We start from the raw sequence: 15,669 nt of genomic DNA, 5'->3' as shown, positions 1-15,669 counted from the left end.
CTCAAACATATCCAGCAATCTTCTTGTCTAACAAAAAAAAAAAATGTGTGTTTGCAGATGACAGAGGGGCTGGATGTGAGAGAGGGGACACAGGATGCTGATAACAGAGAGAGACGCCCAAACCACTGAGACCAAAGAGCACAAAACGCTCAATTAGGCTACTGGTGACTGGGAGGGCGTGAATAGAGCTAATGGAAAAGGACTAGTAATTGGTAGATGAGTGGGACAGGAAGTATGGAGGGAGGTGAGCCATACTCATGTTTGTATATGAATGAATGAATGAATGAATGAATGAATGAATTTTTTTTTTTCGTGTCATGCCACCACTGTGGCCCATCCCATATGAGATTACAAGACACACAAAAAAGACTAGACAGTCCTTCCTGTTGGTGTTATCTGCCACTCAGGTGTGACATAAATAAACAATTTAAGATAACTTTCAGTATTCAACTGTATATCGATCTTCGTCTCATCACCCAAGCCTTTTCAAGAAATAAAGAAAATGCAGATATATTCAACTGAAAAAGATGTTTTAGCTTCTCAGCATCGTCTAACCACACAAATTCGTTATTTGGATCTACCGTACTAAACAATTTTTGTCTTATAGAGTCATAGAAAGGACAGTAGAACACAAAATGAATTTCATTCTCCACCTCTTGGATGTCACATAAATTACAAATTCTATCGTCTTCTGCTGTGCCAACATATCTGCCTGTCTCGATATGAAGACCAAGAATATCAGCTCTCAATTGAGCACACAGGGCTCTTTTCTTTTTAGACAAATAATACAAAACATAGTATTCTGGGCCAAATAAGTAAGGGTAAGGGTAAGTACGCAGTTTTGGTTTACCCCAAACATATAAAGTATATTTACTGAATTTGTTTAAGTGGTAAAACAGAAAGACAATCCACAGAAAATCAACATTCTGCAGAAGAGATGCAGGTCCATGTGTATGTTTGCAGTGAAGAAGGAGGAGGGTGTGCAGGGATCAGCTGTGCCACCACCACCTCCTCCTCAGTTGTTAGCTCTGGGTGTGTATGTCTCTCTCTCTCTCCCTCTCCCTCTCTCTGGTGCTTTGAAAGGCTTCAGCAGTCTTGCAGATCGCCAAAAATAGCCCCCTCAGCTGGCACACTGGCCCAATTTATGACCCCTGCACATTCAGCGGAGGGCAGCCCTGCCCCGGGACTGTCGGCTCCTTTTTCCCACAACACTGTGACAACACTGAAATCCCACCACCAGCGTTTTTTGGAAGGAAAATCCCACTTACATACCTGCTAAATGTCACTGCAAGACAATAACCCGTCATAACCGGCTATACTCTTTGTCACTGCTGCTCTCACTCCGGGAGACGAGAGGAATGCCGTCTGCGCTGCAAGTGTAATAAGATGAGGCAAAGCTGGCCCCAAAAACCCAAAGCCTGCGACGCTTTCAACTGAGCGCCAACTGCCTGAAGTCTGAGCCAGAGGTTTTCACAAACAGCAGCCTGCGCCGCAAGACCACAAGAGTAAAAATAAATGGACTAAACCATCCCCATCTACAACTGTTCACCAGTGACTTTTGTGCCACAGCTCCAGGGGGGAGGGCCCCACGAGGCGGCGGGACGGGACATCGGGGAGTGTGTTACTTCACACAGAGGTAAATTTCACGACGTTCTGCCAAAACAAACCTAGAAGGTCACTTACCATCTGAGAACGACTCTTGGGACAGCCATTGATATCATCAATCTTCTCATTGGCTGAGGAGAGACACAAAGAGGAGGCAGAGACAGAGAGGTAAAAGAGGAGAGAGTGAAAACTCTTGTCAGTTGTGTTTGGTTAATGTAATCCTCTCTTTTATTTCCACTGGAGATCCCGATGTGTGTGTGTGCCCCAGACAGTTTCTGGCTGAGTGAGGAGAGCAGAGGTGTTCATACTGGTGACTCTGACCCCCCCTCTCCTCTCCCCTCCCTCGTCTGTCCACCCACTGAGACATGAAACACTATCTGGTCACAGCAAATGGGGACGGGGCCACTGAGGGCCCGACCGGGATGGGAGTGTTGTACTGCATCTTTTCAGAGGGGGCGTGGGCATGTGTGTGTGTGTGGCGTCAAGGATTCCTCCCGTTCATTAGAGGCCCAGCCCATGGCAGCTGAGACACTGCCGTCAGCTCACAGCTGACAACTGTGCCAAAAGCTCGGCCAGTGGGGCCCACGGTGCAGCTCCACCTCAGGACCACGTATCTCAAATGCTCCTCCTACTACTGTACCTCCTGGTAAACAAACTTTCTGGATTGTGACCTCTCCAAACAAAGTTAACGTGTGCATATTTAAGGTAGTTTAAAGGGATAGTTCAACATTTTGGCAAATTGGCCCATTGCCATAATCCCTATAGTCATAGCAGTAGATTCGTTACCTTTATTTGTCAGTGCAAGCTATTTTTAGAATGGCGGAGCAGAGCGGCAAGCTGCTCAGAGCTACGCCACGGAGGCTAATGGGATTTCTTGGTTTCCCTCATCAAACTCATCAAATACACAATCCAACAACTCCAAAACAGTCTCGTGGACAAGTTGCGACCTGCACATTCACCACGCTGTGAGATAATAATGGAACATTATAAGACAGAGTTGTTTTCGAGGCAAAAGCAGAGACTGCTTGCCGAAAAACTGCCCCTGCTGAAATGCACATCAGCGGTATTGGTCACCCTTGAAAATGAGATCTCGATCTCAACGGGTCTTTTTACCTGGTTAAATAAAGGCTAAATAAATAAATAAAAATTGCATGAATTTGCCTCTAAAAAGAACTCTGTCTCTTAACCTTCTGTTATTATCTCAGCGTGGTGAATGTGCAGGTCACAACTTGTCCAGGAGAGTGTTTTGGAGTTGTTGGATTGTGTATTTGATGAGTTTGATGAGGGAAACCAAGAAATCCCATTCGTCTCCGTAGCATAGCTCTGAGCAGCTTGCGGCTCTGTGGAAAATAGTGGAAAAGTGGAAAATAAGTTGCAAAAAATCATTAGTGAAAACCTCCCAGCACACCCCCTACATGATGTTAAAGCGGGTGTATCTCCTGGCGCACGTTGCCTGTTTAAGGTAACAAACCTACTGCTAGGGATTATGGTAATGGGCCAGTTTGCCAAGATGTTGAACTCTTTAACCAAAAATTGAATTTATTTTCCTTCACTTAATTTTAAGTTGTTAGTTGTTGTTAAATTTAGTTTCAAAAGGTAAATTAAACTGAAGAACATCCCTGCCTGTTATCTTTTCTATAGAATATTTGGGTAACACTTTATTTTAAGGGGTCCTTGTTCCTGTGTATCTACCTAATTAATTACAGTGTAATTACCTATGTAACCGTATGTAATAACATGTAGTTACATTGTAAATACATAGTGTATTTTCGTGTACTTACAGGTCCTTGTTACACTTGTAATAAGAAATGCCAAAGTGGCCTCTCTCTTTGCACAAGCATTTCTTATTACAAGTGTAACAAGGACCTGTAAGTACACAAAAATACACTATGTATTTACAATGTAAGTACATGTTATTACATACGGTTACATAGGTAATTACACTGTAATTAATTAGGTAGATACACAGGAACAAGGACCCCTTAAAATAAAGTGTTACCGAATATTTGTTTGTTAAGCCAAATGTGGAAGGGAGATGTCAGTTGCTTGGCAACAACAAAACATTTAATAAACTGGAATTAACTTGTAATGAGGTGTAGTGGTGACTAGGTGAAGATGCGTTCCATTTTTTTCTGCACAACACATTCCATCTGTTTACCAGGACCTCAGTGAAATAATGAAGTGCAGAGAAGATTTAATGAAAGTTTTAATGATCCCTGGGAAACTTTACCTATCATCATCATCATCATGACTGAATATATCTGCATAAACATGGCAAGTAGCATTTCATACATTTAGAAATAGACTCGGCAAATGTGTTGACACAATAAAATGATGGCTGATTTGTGTGCTTCCTGAAAAAATGCACCGTGTGGTTATGACACCCATAAAGGACAGCTACTCTGTAATTTTGAGATACAAATTTAAACCAAAAAAAACTGAATGTTGTCAAAATAAAAAGGACAATAACCAAACCAGAAGCCTTGCTGACTCAAAGCTGGATTTGAGTAAACAACTAATCGTCTGGGTTGATGATGACCTGGATCTGGAAGTTTCCCTCCTCCAACACCCTGACCCTCAGTGTGTAACCGGGCAGACAAACAGGTGCCATAACCGATCGGGCCTTTGTCCCAGTGTGGCTGTTCTGACACCAGTCGGCTGCTCCTGTGTCACCGGAGAATGTGTGGTGTGAGGTTTCCCCAGCGGGCAAGAGGCCTCAGGCATCAGGCAGAGCAGAACAGGTGAACAGACGGTTCTGGTTTGTGTAGTTTTAATGTGAGGGCAGTGGTCAGCTGTCAGAGTGTGTATACTCCATGAGGACAGGATGGAGGATGATGCTATGGTACTTTTCAACCACTGGGACATTTTCAGTCACACAGGCACTTTCTTCAAGACATAAACTTTCTTTTTTTTTCAAGAAACTCAGGAATCTTTTCTGTTTCATCTGTATCACGTATCTGTGCAGGGTCGCAGAGGACTGGAGCCAATCAAGGGCAGCATACTGTACACCTGGACAGGTGACATATTAAAGGGATAGTTCAACGTTTTGGCAAATTGGTCCATTGCCATAATCCCTATAGTTTTAGGAGTAGGTTGGTTACCTTTAATTGTCGATGCAAGCTGTTTTTAGAATGGAGTGAATGGAGGGAGTTTGATGAGGGAAACCAAGAAATCCCATGAGCCTCTGTAGCGTAGCTCTGAGCAGCTCACGGCTCTGCTCCGCCATTCTAAAAATAGCTTGCAGCGACAATTAAAGGTAACAAACCTACTGCTATGACTATAGGGATTATGGCAATGTGACAATTTGCCAAAATGTTGAACTAACTCCACACAGACAGGCCCCAGGCATAGGAATCAAACTGAGAACCTTGTTGCTGTCAAGCAACATTGCCAGCAGATCATTGCTACCTTGAGGACAGGTGGATATTTATATTTTCTACTTTCCTGTCCACATCTTAACATTTTCTTCTCAGGATAGTTTCACGAATCACAGCACTTTACAAAACTCAGCACTTTGTCTTTTAGTTGCTGAGTTTAGTTCCTGGGCCACTGCACTAACCTCAGTAACTTTACAGTCCTTTTCCAGCTGTGCGGGACGGAATAGCCAGGAAAACCCAAACAGCCACCATCATCTGGAGCCAGTAGCCACTCAAGCGTGTGATGTTAATACATGTCAGTGCATTACATTTTTATGAAATGCCCTATGATGCCTGATCTAACTGAAGAAATGCATCACATGTAACAGCTGCAGTATGAGAACAGTGAGACTCTTCATAGCGGAGGTGGGATGATCTGGGTCAGAAACACGGAGGAAGAGGCTGAGAGCGCTGAGTCACCGGTCAGCTGGTGTCGTCTCGCTTCCGCCTCGGGGCCGTCAGCGCAAGAAATGACAGACTACAGAGGGGCCAGACGAAATGACAAGACTGATGATGATGATGATGATACACACCAGGGTGAGGGTCAAAGACAGAGAGAGACGGCCCACTTTCACAGCCTGCATTATACGGTAGAAAACCTCCAGAGCCCCACTGTCATGTGGTTATGCTATACAAGTGAATGTATTTTAAATAGAGAGAGTGTTATACACTTTGACTAAGAGATTAGTCAAGAAAAAGGCCCTTTTGTCTCCTATATTTCTCACACTGTTACATAATATGTTCTATTTCTAATCAGTCTACACTTTGTTGGTCTGTCCATGACCGTATTTCAGTGTGAATCCCCAAAGGGAAGGGGAACTAAAGATTTCTAAATCAGATCCCTCTGTTTTTTTTTGTTTTTTTTGGGCTTTATTTCTAAGAAGAAAACATTTTTTTGGAGCAAACAAGCATCTTACTTCTCTCAAGTTCACTTATAACCCTGAGGACCAACCTGGAGAAGGTAAACTCTATCAGATATCCAAGGAAGAAATATCACTCTCCTTGTGCATCACTAAATAAGCTCTTTGTAAAATTCATACTTAACATGACGTTACATCAGATAATAGAGACAGAGAACAGGGCAGTTCATTCAACTTTATGCTGCAAAATGAACAGATTTATATCTAATGATTAGGACCCTGTTTGTGAAAGAAACAGCAACTACTTGTTTGGTAAAGGTCAGACAGACCTTTAAACATAACTGGTGACTTTTTTTTCTCAGCAGCCACATGATCCCAACTAGTTTCTTTTTGCAGATTTTGTCAGAGTCAAACGTGTGCCTTCCTTACCTACGACCTGGATGATCTCAGCCAGCAGCACTCCGTCTGTGACGTCTGTTTGCAGGTCCTTGATCAGACGCTTGTGTCCTGACTTGGCAAGGTAGTGGTTGGCCCAGTCCGTGTAGATCTGCAGGCAGACACAAACACACACCGCAGCGTTCAGTGACGAGCCAAGTGAAAATAAAAATCCAATCCAAAATAGAGGCAGCCCCGTCGGGTCGTCCACGTGTTTCAAACTCCATAAACACTTGAAAACTACAAAAGGTATAAATGGTTGAAGCAAATTTACGACTAATAAAATAACAACATGGTTGAATGGGAGCAGAGTAGCCCTCTTTCTTTTGTTGGGGCTCCGATCTGGCATATATCCGCGTGGTATTCAAATTGGGGCCATTGTGTTCAGCCGGGGCATTCATCTCACAGCGCACGGCGGCTGTTTTCAATGGGCCATGCTGACATCACTCTCTGGGGACAGAAAAGACCCTTCACTGCCTGGGGGGAGGAGAGGAGAGCAGGGGCAGAGCAAGCATCTGAATAATCTGAATAGCTTCCTTCATAATTAGTTGCCAAACTCTCTCTTTTACTCTCTCACTCTCTCATCAAGAGAAGTGAGTTTCCATTTCTGAAGAGTTTTTTTTTTTTTTAAAGAGGGCATTCAAAGGTTGAAGAGAAGTTTCACACAACTTTTATTCCTAATAAAAGAGGAATGAGTTATTTTTAAGAAACAGACACCTCATGGATGGGTCTTGATTTGCAGCTTTGTTGAGCCTGTGTTTAAACTGCAGAAACTCTGTTTGACAAGTGCGACTTCAGAACAGCTTCGCCCCCCGCAGGGATGCAAAACATGCACGACAGCTTGGCTAAATAAAGACACCTCTCCCTCTGTGTCTCACTCCCGTTTTCACACAGACCTCAGAATCTGTTACTGTATGGCGGTGTGGTGAAAAGATGACACAGGAGATGCAATCAGCGAGTCTAAGTAACCGGGTTACTGTCAGTGTTCAGCTGCAAGCTGATTTCCTCAGTGTCATGAAACAAGAACAAGAGATACAACTTGGGTGATAATAAGGTAAAGGATGAGATTTCATGTTTTCTGATGCAACTCTTTTTGTATTTCTCTCTCAGCTTCTCAGAGACAATTTGAACAACTAAACAAATGAAACTTTTATTCATCACACTCACATCTGTCTGGAAATTACCTAAAGATCAGTATAAATATCACATCATTCACATTATATATTTGAATGGAGGAATATAAAAGATGCAGCAGACGCCAGCGCTTGGGATAATTTGAACAAGGATCCGGGCAAGTTGCATCGGATTGAAAACGCATTACATTTTCTCTTTTTCTGTCTCAATGTGCATTAATTTCATCAGAATTGATCCATGCACAGTTATTGAGTTCTGTACCTTGAGTCAAAATAGCCATAAGTGATCTATTCAATTGCTTATGATGAAGAGGCAAATAAAACTATTAGGGCCTAACAAATCAATTCCCCCCAAAACCCTGTTCTTTTTTTTTAATTCTCATATGTCTTAAAATTAGTAATTTCTGTTGCATCTATTGTGCTATGGGAGGAAATTAAATGCAGATATTGTCTATTCTGAATGTTAATGTTGGAATATGCTGTAGTGTGATGAGACAATCATGTCATTTGAAAAGACATAACCATGCAAAATAGGAGGACAATCTCTTAACTGGCCAGTTAAACACTGACTACTACACTTCAGGTCAATGTTTTGTTGGATTTCTGGCCTAACCTGATTTCTCCCAGTAACCCGGCTTTCTCGTGTGCATGTAAACTTTCTCATAGCCAAGTGGAAGCTAGAGCATTAGCCTTTCTCTCATTACTGTGAAATTCAAGTGCATGTATTAGTGCCGAATGAGCGCGCTGCGTTGTTAAGGTCGAGCCTCAGCTCAAAACTTGACACACAACATAGGCTGAGGTGTGTGTGTGTGTGTGTGTGTGTGTGTGTGTGTGTGTGTGTGTGTGTGTGTGTGTGTGTGTGTGTGTGTGTGTGTGTGTGTGTGTGTGACACAGTTGTGAGCCTCGTTTCTTTGTGTTTGCACTGTCAACAGACCTTGAGCTTTGCTGCCACGGTACTCATCGGGTGAATCACTGTTCTCGTGATGGCTTACAACAGGTGTGAGCACTTCAAAGGCACGCATGCACATGCACGTACGTATAAACATCTTCACACACAAGCTCAAATGCAAAAAGGTTTATGAGCGTACGCGACCACACATTAAAACACAAAGACCCTTGGAGCAAACGTTTAAATCACACCGGCTGTGTATTCAAACACAAACACACAGTTATAAAATGAGTCTTGAGTGACACACGGAGCTAGAATAAGCCTCCCAGCATCAGGATTAGGTTCTGAGCTTTCAATTCACACTCTCAGCTGCTCATGGAGAACAGGAAGTGCAGTGTTCAGGAGCTTTTGTGTGTGTGTAGGCTTTCTTTGAAGTAGTTTCGGGCAGGTAAATTGAGGGGTTGGAGTGTAATTAAAAACGAGGTGAAATGGGTAGCTGTCAGTCACAGAGCTGGAAACCACAGGGGGGTCAAAAAGCTTGAAGGAACACTGGAGGGAGTGGGCAGGTTGAGAGAGAAAAGACATGGGGGAGTGGGCAAGTCACAGCAGGTCACTGTTTAAATCCTGAAAATGTAACTTTTCAAAACAAACTTTGTGTCTCTGATCTTTTCTTCTCAGACAAAGCACCAGGCTCAGATATTAAATATGATACGTTGAAACATTTGACCTTCCTTTCATACTGCTCAAAGAGTGATAGAAAAGTAGTTCTCATTGAGACATGACCATCACTAATGTAGTACTGATTAAAACTTAAATTTACCATAATACATCATCATTTAAGAGTTGATTAGGGTTGAATTACTGCACATCTCTGAAATGGAGGGGGGTCCAAGTGAAAATAGAACTAGTAAGGTAGAAGCACCTCAATCTTTTCTGTATTCAGTATTTGATGCTGTCTGAGTTACGGAGCATCCTCGTACGCACTCTGCAGTGTCCTGATCAAGCACAAGAGCATTTTCAGGAAATTATTATTTTCCCAAGGATGCAACAAAAGGAAGTGATTCCTGCCAACGGCCATTAAACTTTACAACTCGTCCCTCAGAGTGTCCAGCAGCACTCAGCACCAACAGACTGGTTCAGCTGGTCTTATCTCACCCCAGTCAGCAGACATGATCTCATGAGTGAAAGTGCAATTTGAAACATGAATTTTGACCTCATATGCCTCCACATTTGTTTATTGTTTATTTACAATATACAAGGACACGCTTTGTATTCATCTTTAGTTTTATCTTTATAACCTATTTCATATTTTCTATTCTTTGCTGAAGGAGCAACTGGAACTCAACCTAATTTCTCCCCGGGGATCAATAAAGTCCTCTGATAATGACTGAGTAATGTAATGTTTGCACAATCCATTTTCACACCAGTCTCACTTGTGGTTTGTAAATGTAAAACAGATGTGAAACATTTGTGTCTCTAAACAGTCTACACTCACACAAAGCAAATATGATGTTGCTGTTATTGCAGATTTGGAGACTTTTCAAGACAGATTCTCTGTAAAACTAACACTTGATGTGTATCCTGAAAGCTTTTGCTTCCACCAAAAAACTCTTACCTAACAACCTATTTTGGTTTGTTTTAGGTCATTGTTTTTTCCCCATCTCACTCAGTGAGCCCATTTCCAGCAGCAGCAGACAGCTGTTTCTAGCAAACAAGCTCTGTACTGTTTCCTGTACGCATGGATGCCCAACACCATGGTGACCAATGTTGTCAACTAGCTGGTGGAGGAAGTCAAACATCCAGCATCTAAAGAATATGGAGTTGGTGGAGACCAAAACAGAGATAAAGGAAGTAGATAATGGATTTCTATTGATCAGTTGTAGTGAAACGTAATGTGAAATGTGTCTGTTGATAAACACGTTACAATCTTTTAAGGCTTAATGTGTCTGCTGCCTCCTAGTGGCCAATAACATGTTATTAGTCTAACTAGTACTCCAGTTTAAAGTGAGGAGAAAACAAATCCTCTAATCTTATTCCATATTTCTTATTAGTTCAATATAGTTTCAATATTGTACAATGTCTGATGGATTTCAAGGGTGCCAATCAAGTGGCGGCAAGATGTCTAATGCGGATGCAATATAAAGGAATTAATTAGTTGCAACCCCAATGAAAAATAACTTGGACAAAGATCCATCCCACCTCAAAGCAAACATGCAAGCAACAAGAGTCAGATACAAAGGCCATGTTAATAATTGAAAAAAAAAATCATTGAGAATGCATTAATGTGAATCATGTGTGTTTAACCACAGATTTATTGGAGGTTCTGTGATCTGAATATTGCTTGAAGGGCTGAAGGAAAAATGAAGGACAAGTGGGGGTGATGAGAAGCAGGCATCTGATCCCAGAGACGTTTTAATAAGCTGTATGGTTACTGTTTATCTATCTATCTATCTATCTATCTATCTATCTATCTATCTATCTATCTATCTATCTATCTATCTATCTATCTATCTATCTATCTATCTATCTATCTATCTATCTATCTATCTATCTATCTATCTATCTATCTATCTATCTATCTATCTATCTATCCATCCATCCATCCATCCATCCATCCATCCATCCATCCATCCATCCATCCATCCATCCATCCATCCATCCATCCATCCATCCATCCATCCATCCATCCATCCATCCATCCATCTATCTATCTATCTATCTATCTATCTATCTATCTATCTATCTATCTATCTATCTATCTATCTATCTATCTATCTATCTATCCATCTATCCATCTATCCATCTATCCATCTATCCATCCATCCATCCATCCATCCATCCATGGTTTGGATCTAATGGGTCTAATGGATCTAATGGATAGGAAGACGCCATGCAGGCTGAGTGGTCACCATTGTTACTTCACAAGCTTGCACCAAATGTGGTAATGAATGATTGGTTTGATTGTAGTTCTTCATTTACATTTTCTGTGATCAGATATTTCCTGATCAAAACCAGGAATTATTGATAGTTAATCTTGCATTTCTGCTTGTATTACAGTGCAATAGCATCAAGCCCTGTTGTGCTGCCTTGGGCCTTGGCAACTCATTGCAATATTTCTTTCCACTACCCACTTCATTCGCATCCATATGTCAACACAGTGAGAGTCGGGGATCCACCAACACTGTGACTGTGTGACTGTGATGCACGTATGTGTATGTGATATTTCAAGAGGGAAAATCCCTCCGTTCCCACAAACTGGGACCCCTCTCCTGATGGGATTAAGGGTCTTTTTTAGGAGCAGCAAATTGGTGGTGGAGTCAGGGACATTCCTGTCACCACAGAGAGCAACATGACACCGACTCATTCACGCTGTCAGGGACATGTGGAAAATGTCATGTGTGACCTGTCCAGTCTTTAGACTTCCTGCTTTGTTTGGGAATTTGTCACCTTCAGGAATAAAGTCTGGCTCCAGGTCGCATCCTCTTTGGCTTTAACACCGACCATTGACACTGAGTGCACTCAGAAAGTGTGTGGGCTGGTTAGTATAGTCCTTTCATTTATTGAATGAGATTTGTATGTTTTATTTTTATTCTTCACTTCGAGAGGGCTGAAACATTTGGCAAACATTTCACAGAGGCTAATGAGGATCGAAATAAATAGAGAACGGTCGGTCCGCACAGCGCCCACTCCCTCTAATACTGTACACACAGATAAGCCTGTGCAAATTAGGAAAACACGAGATCGTGTAAACAACTGACCACACTCCATCACGTCACAAAGACACGCTGCATGAAAACAAACTTCAGTCCAATTTCTGCCTCCAAAAATGACAAAGGAGTCCTTCAAAGCTTGTGACAAACAGTGATGAGTCACTCCTTCACATTCAGACAGCTGTGTCTTTTTTCCCTCTTAACATGAACCACACACACACACACACACACATATCTACTCCACATCCAGGATCCCCACTGCCTCTGCTTGCTGAGTCACCAGGCTGGTGTGTGTGTGATGCCTACAGAAGGGCATGACGCACACAGGCCATCCCCGCAGCGCCGGGTCAGGCTGGGCGGGGAGATGCCGAGGGCAGCCAGGGCATCACACTGAGACGCTGAGAGAGTGCCCTTGAGTTGAAGGGGACTTTCTGAGGAGGGGAGGAGTGAAAAGTGCAGTTCTCTGCTTTTGGCTGCAGCTGCAGATGAACAGGCACAGGGTTTTGCCAGCGTCACGACATCTCATGACGAGGCTGATTATAGTGTAGGAGGAGCGCAGCAGATGTGCTTTTGTACTTTGTGTGTGTTTAGGTGTCTGTCAAACTGTCAGTCATCTGAAGGAACCACTTCCGATTTTTACAGACTTTGCTCTCTCATCTCGCACTAAACGCACTGACTTGTTAAGTGATAACCTGCTCACTGAGCAAACACTGCTGTGGAGTGAAGCTTTTTAAAAGTTAGTTTTTACAGTAGATTAACATGAGTGGATATTTATATTATATTATTATTTATATTTATAATCTGCCTGGTAAAATAAAGGTAGAATAAATAAAAAATAAAATGCTTTACTTTCCTTCATGACCCCTGCATTCTGACAGTGCAGGACTTTGACATTTTAAAAGACTCTACAGGACATTTTAATACAGATGTTTAAAATGCCACCAGTCCTCCAAACTAAACAACCATGATGGTCTTTTTTTTTTTCAACCCTCTGATATGACCCATTGAAGTGTCTCCCGAAATAGTGCATCCACTGAACTTCAGTCGTCATGGTTACCATAATACACACACGACTGAGGAACTATTTGCTTCAGATCACAGCTTTACAACAGGATCATTCTTCTGCCTGTTTCAGACTGACGACGTAGATGACGCACATTCATCCTATAGAACTGCTGCATTGCTGTTGAGGACCATTTAAGTCCTTAATTGAAGCTGAAGCATGAAAACCACAAAGCATTAGCAAAAAAGTTTTACATTTTCACAGCATCAGTAACACGCAACACCTCAGCTCTGTCCATCGGAGCGCATGCAGTTCTCACATACGTTGACGACATGGTGCTTTCCAAAAAACAATTATGTTGATAACTTAAGGACTATTAGCCTTATTACTTCCAGGGTTCAGTGAGCGACCTGAAACGCGCTGCACTTAACACACCATTATGAACTAATCTACTGACATGAACAAGAACTATAAACAGAACACAGCAGGACCAAAGCTGCTATAAAGTGCTATCTCTCACGAGAAGCTTTCAGAGGGAGCCAGGACTTAAACAGCTCTCGTTATAATTCAGGTACTGGCACTGAGCTGGGTTTGCTGAGTCCACAGAAGACATGCTCCGATAACAGAGCTTTCTTCTACCTTTTCAAAGGAGATCTACCTTTTGAACGTTAAGCGCAGAGCCGGCTAAGATGAAGGCTTCTTGTTTAGGACATCCAGGGGTTTATGAGGTAAAGCCAAATCCCAACAGTAAGATCTCATTCATTTGTTGAGCCCACTGTGGCTGTTACCTGCTTTCTGACAGGAAGGGGAGAGGGAGGGGGGGGCTTCTAAAATAATTCCTGGCTCCTCCTGGAGATTCGACTCTGCCCCAGACATTTCTATTTCAGGCTGACCTTTCCTCTTTAGTCTGTTTCTCTCATAACGACCAAGTCTCCCTGGTTGATCTCTGCGGTCGATACAAACACTGTGGATGGTCTGTCCACTTCAAAGCTGCCGTCAGGTTTCAAAATGAACAAATTACTGCAAAGTAAAAAAAAAAAAAAAAAATCCCTCTCAGTTCATCAGCAGGTTGGGTTAGTCCCTCTCTGGTTTCTTACCACTTTGTAGTTTTTGCAGGAGAAGCGGCTGTAGCTCCTGGCCGGCACCCTGAGCCCACCGTGCACTGCCATGTGTGCCATATTGACCGTCACCTCGATAATCCACTAACTGGATGATGCAAATAAGAGCTGGGAGTCCATAAACATCCAGAAATCCAAAAGACAAGCGCGCTCCGTTATGACGGAGGAGAGGAGGGGATGTCTGATGAGGCTCCTGTCCCGCTCACATCTCTGTCCCAGCTCTGTGTGTCCCAACAGGACATGATTTACTCCTCTTCATACGTGCTCCTCTTTCACCTCTTCCCTTCACTCTGCTTCATGGTGAAGCCTCAGACATTCTGACACTGTTTTAACCCCTCACTCCCCCTTTCTCTTTTTTTTTTCTCTCTCTCACTCCCTCTCTCTCTTTCTGGGTGTCACTCACCCTGAGTCAGACGACCTGACTCAGTTTTTTCTTCTGCTACTGGTAGAAAGACAGATCGGCAACAACATCTTTGAAGCTGATAACTATGGTGGCCCAGAGAGCTCAATACACTGGAAGTTACAAAAACACATGTAAATGTGCTACAAATTCAGAAAATAACAACACATGCAGCAAAGGAACAGCACAAAGTGTTTCTGGGGATTCAAAAAAAAGATGGACCCTGAGGTGTTTTTGTTAAATCCTTCTTAACTTTAGGCATTGTGAAGATGGTCAGTCTTCATGAGTTTGTTTGGTTTATTATAACAGCAGTATCGCAATTCAGATATTATTGGAGATCCATCGCCTTTTTGTGTCCCCAGAAACACTTGTTGTGTTGTGAGTTTTTGCAGTGCATGTTTTGCCCAACTGATTAAACATGTAGGCTACTGTTTCTGATTTTAACTGAAATAATTGTTCCAGTCTGACTATACAATAAACCTTTGACAGTAAACTTCCAACCTAACTGCGTCTTGTGCTACACTGGCTCCTCGTTACACGTTGTGGTCGTCTAGGCAACAGGAGAGAAAGCACAATTTGAAAAAGTTTTCCAGTACTCACGGTGGCCTAAAGCTCACATCCGCCAGTTTCCAAGACATATGGAGTAAATATAATGGATGTTACTATCAGACAGAGCGGTTTAGTGTCTTCCTCCCGCACACACACCTGGTGCTGTATGTTACTGCAGGCGCCCACACACACACACACACAGACACAGACACACACAGGAGGTCTCTGATCTCCCTTGCGGGCTTGAATCGAGCCATCCTCAACATGTCATCAGGTGATTTCACCTTGGACATACTGTAACTTCACACCTCCACCAGAACAAAGCCCGCACTTCAGACTCAGCAGACCTCAGAGCAGCTTCGCCGACCAAAAAATAACATTGGTTTGGTGGCATTTTGCCCAGAGACTGACACAATTTGTACCGTGGTACCAGAAAGGATGAGAGAGCAGAACCGCTGAAAACCACACATGCAACACTAATAAGCAGTGGTGGTGCAAAATAATAATTTGTCAAGGGCAGAGGAGAAAATAAAAAGGGAGGCAATTAGAGG

General features: G+C 42.6%; 1 protein-coding gene across 1 annotated transcript in view; it reads right to left on the bottom strand.

Annotated features, from left to right (window-relative positions):
- Positions 1-14,524, bottom strand: part of nav2a (neuron navigator 2a) — a 90,977-nt gene extending 76,453 nt beyond the window's left edge. Inside the window, exons 1-3 of the mRNA XM_083997702.1 lie at positions 14,149-14,524; positions 6,311-6,428; positions 1,684-1,736 (exon numbers count right to left, since the gene is read on the bottom strand). Of these exons, the coding sequence (XP_083853828.1) occupies positions 1,684-1,736; positions 6,311-6,428; positions 14,149-14,229 (252 nt within the window). The 5' untranslated portion in view covers positions 14,230-14,524. The remainder of the gene's footprint in view (positions 1-1,683; positions 1,737-6,310; positions 6,429-14,148) is intronic.
- Between the last annotated feature and the right edge of the window lie 1,145 nt (positions 14,525-15,669).

This window comes from Trachurus trachurus (genome assembly GCF_905171665.1).
Source record: "Trachurus trachurus genome assembly, chromosome: 3".
In the NCBI taxonomy this organism is placed as follows: domain Eukaryota; kingdom Metazoa; phylum Chordata; class Actinopteri; order Carangiformes; family Carangidae; genus Trachurus; species Trachurus trachurus.
This window is presented reverse-complemented; position numbering and strand designations above follow the sequence as displayed.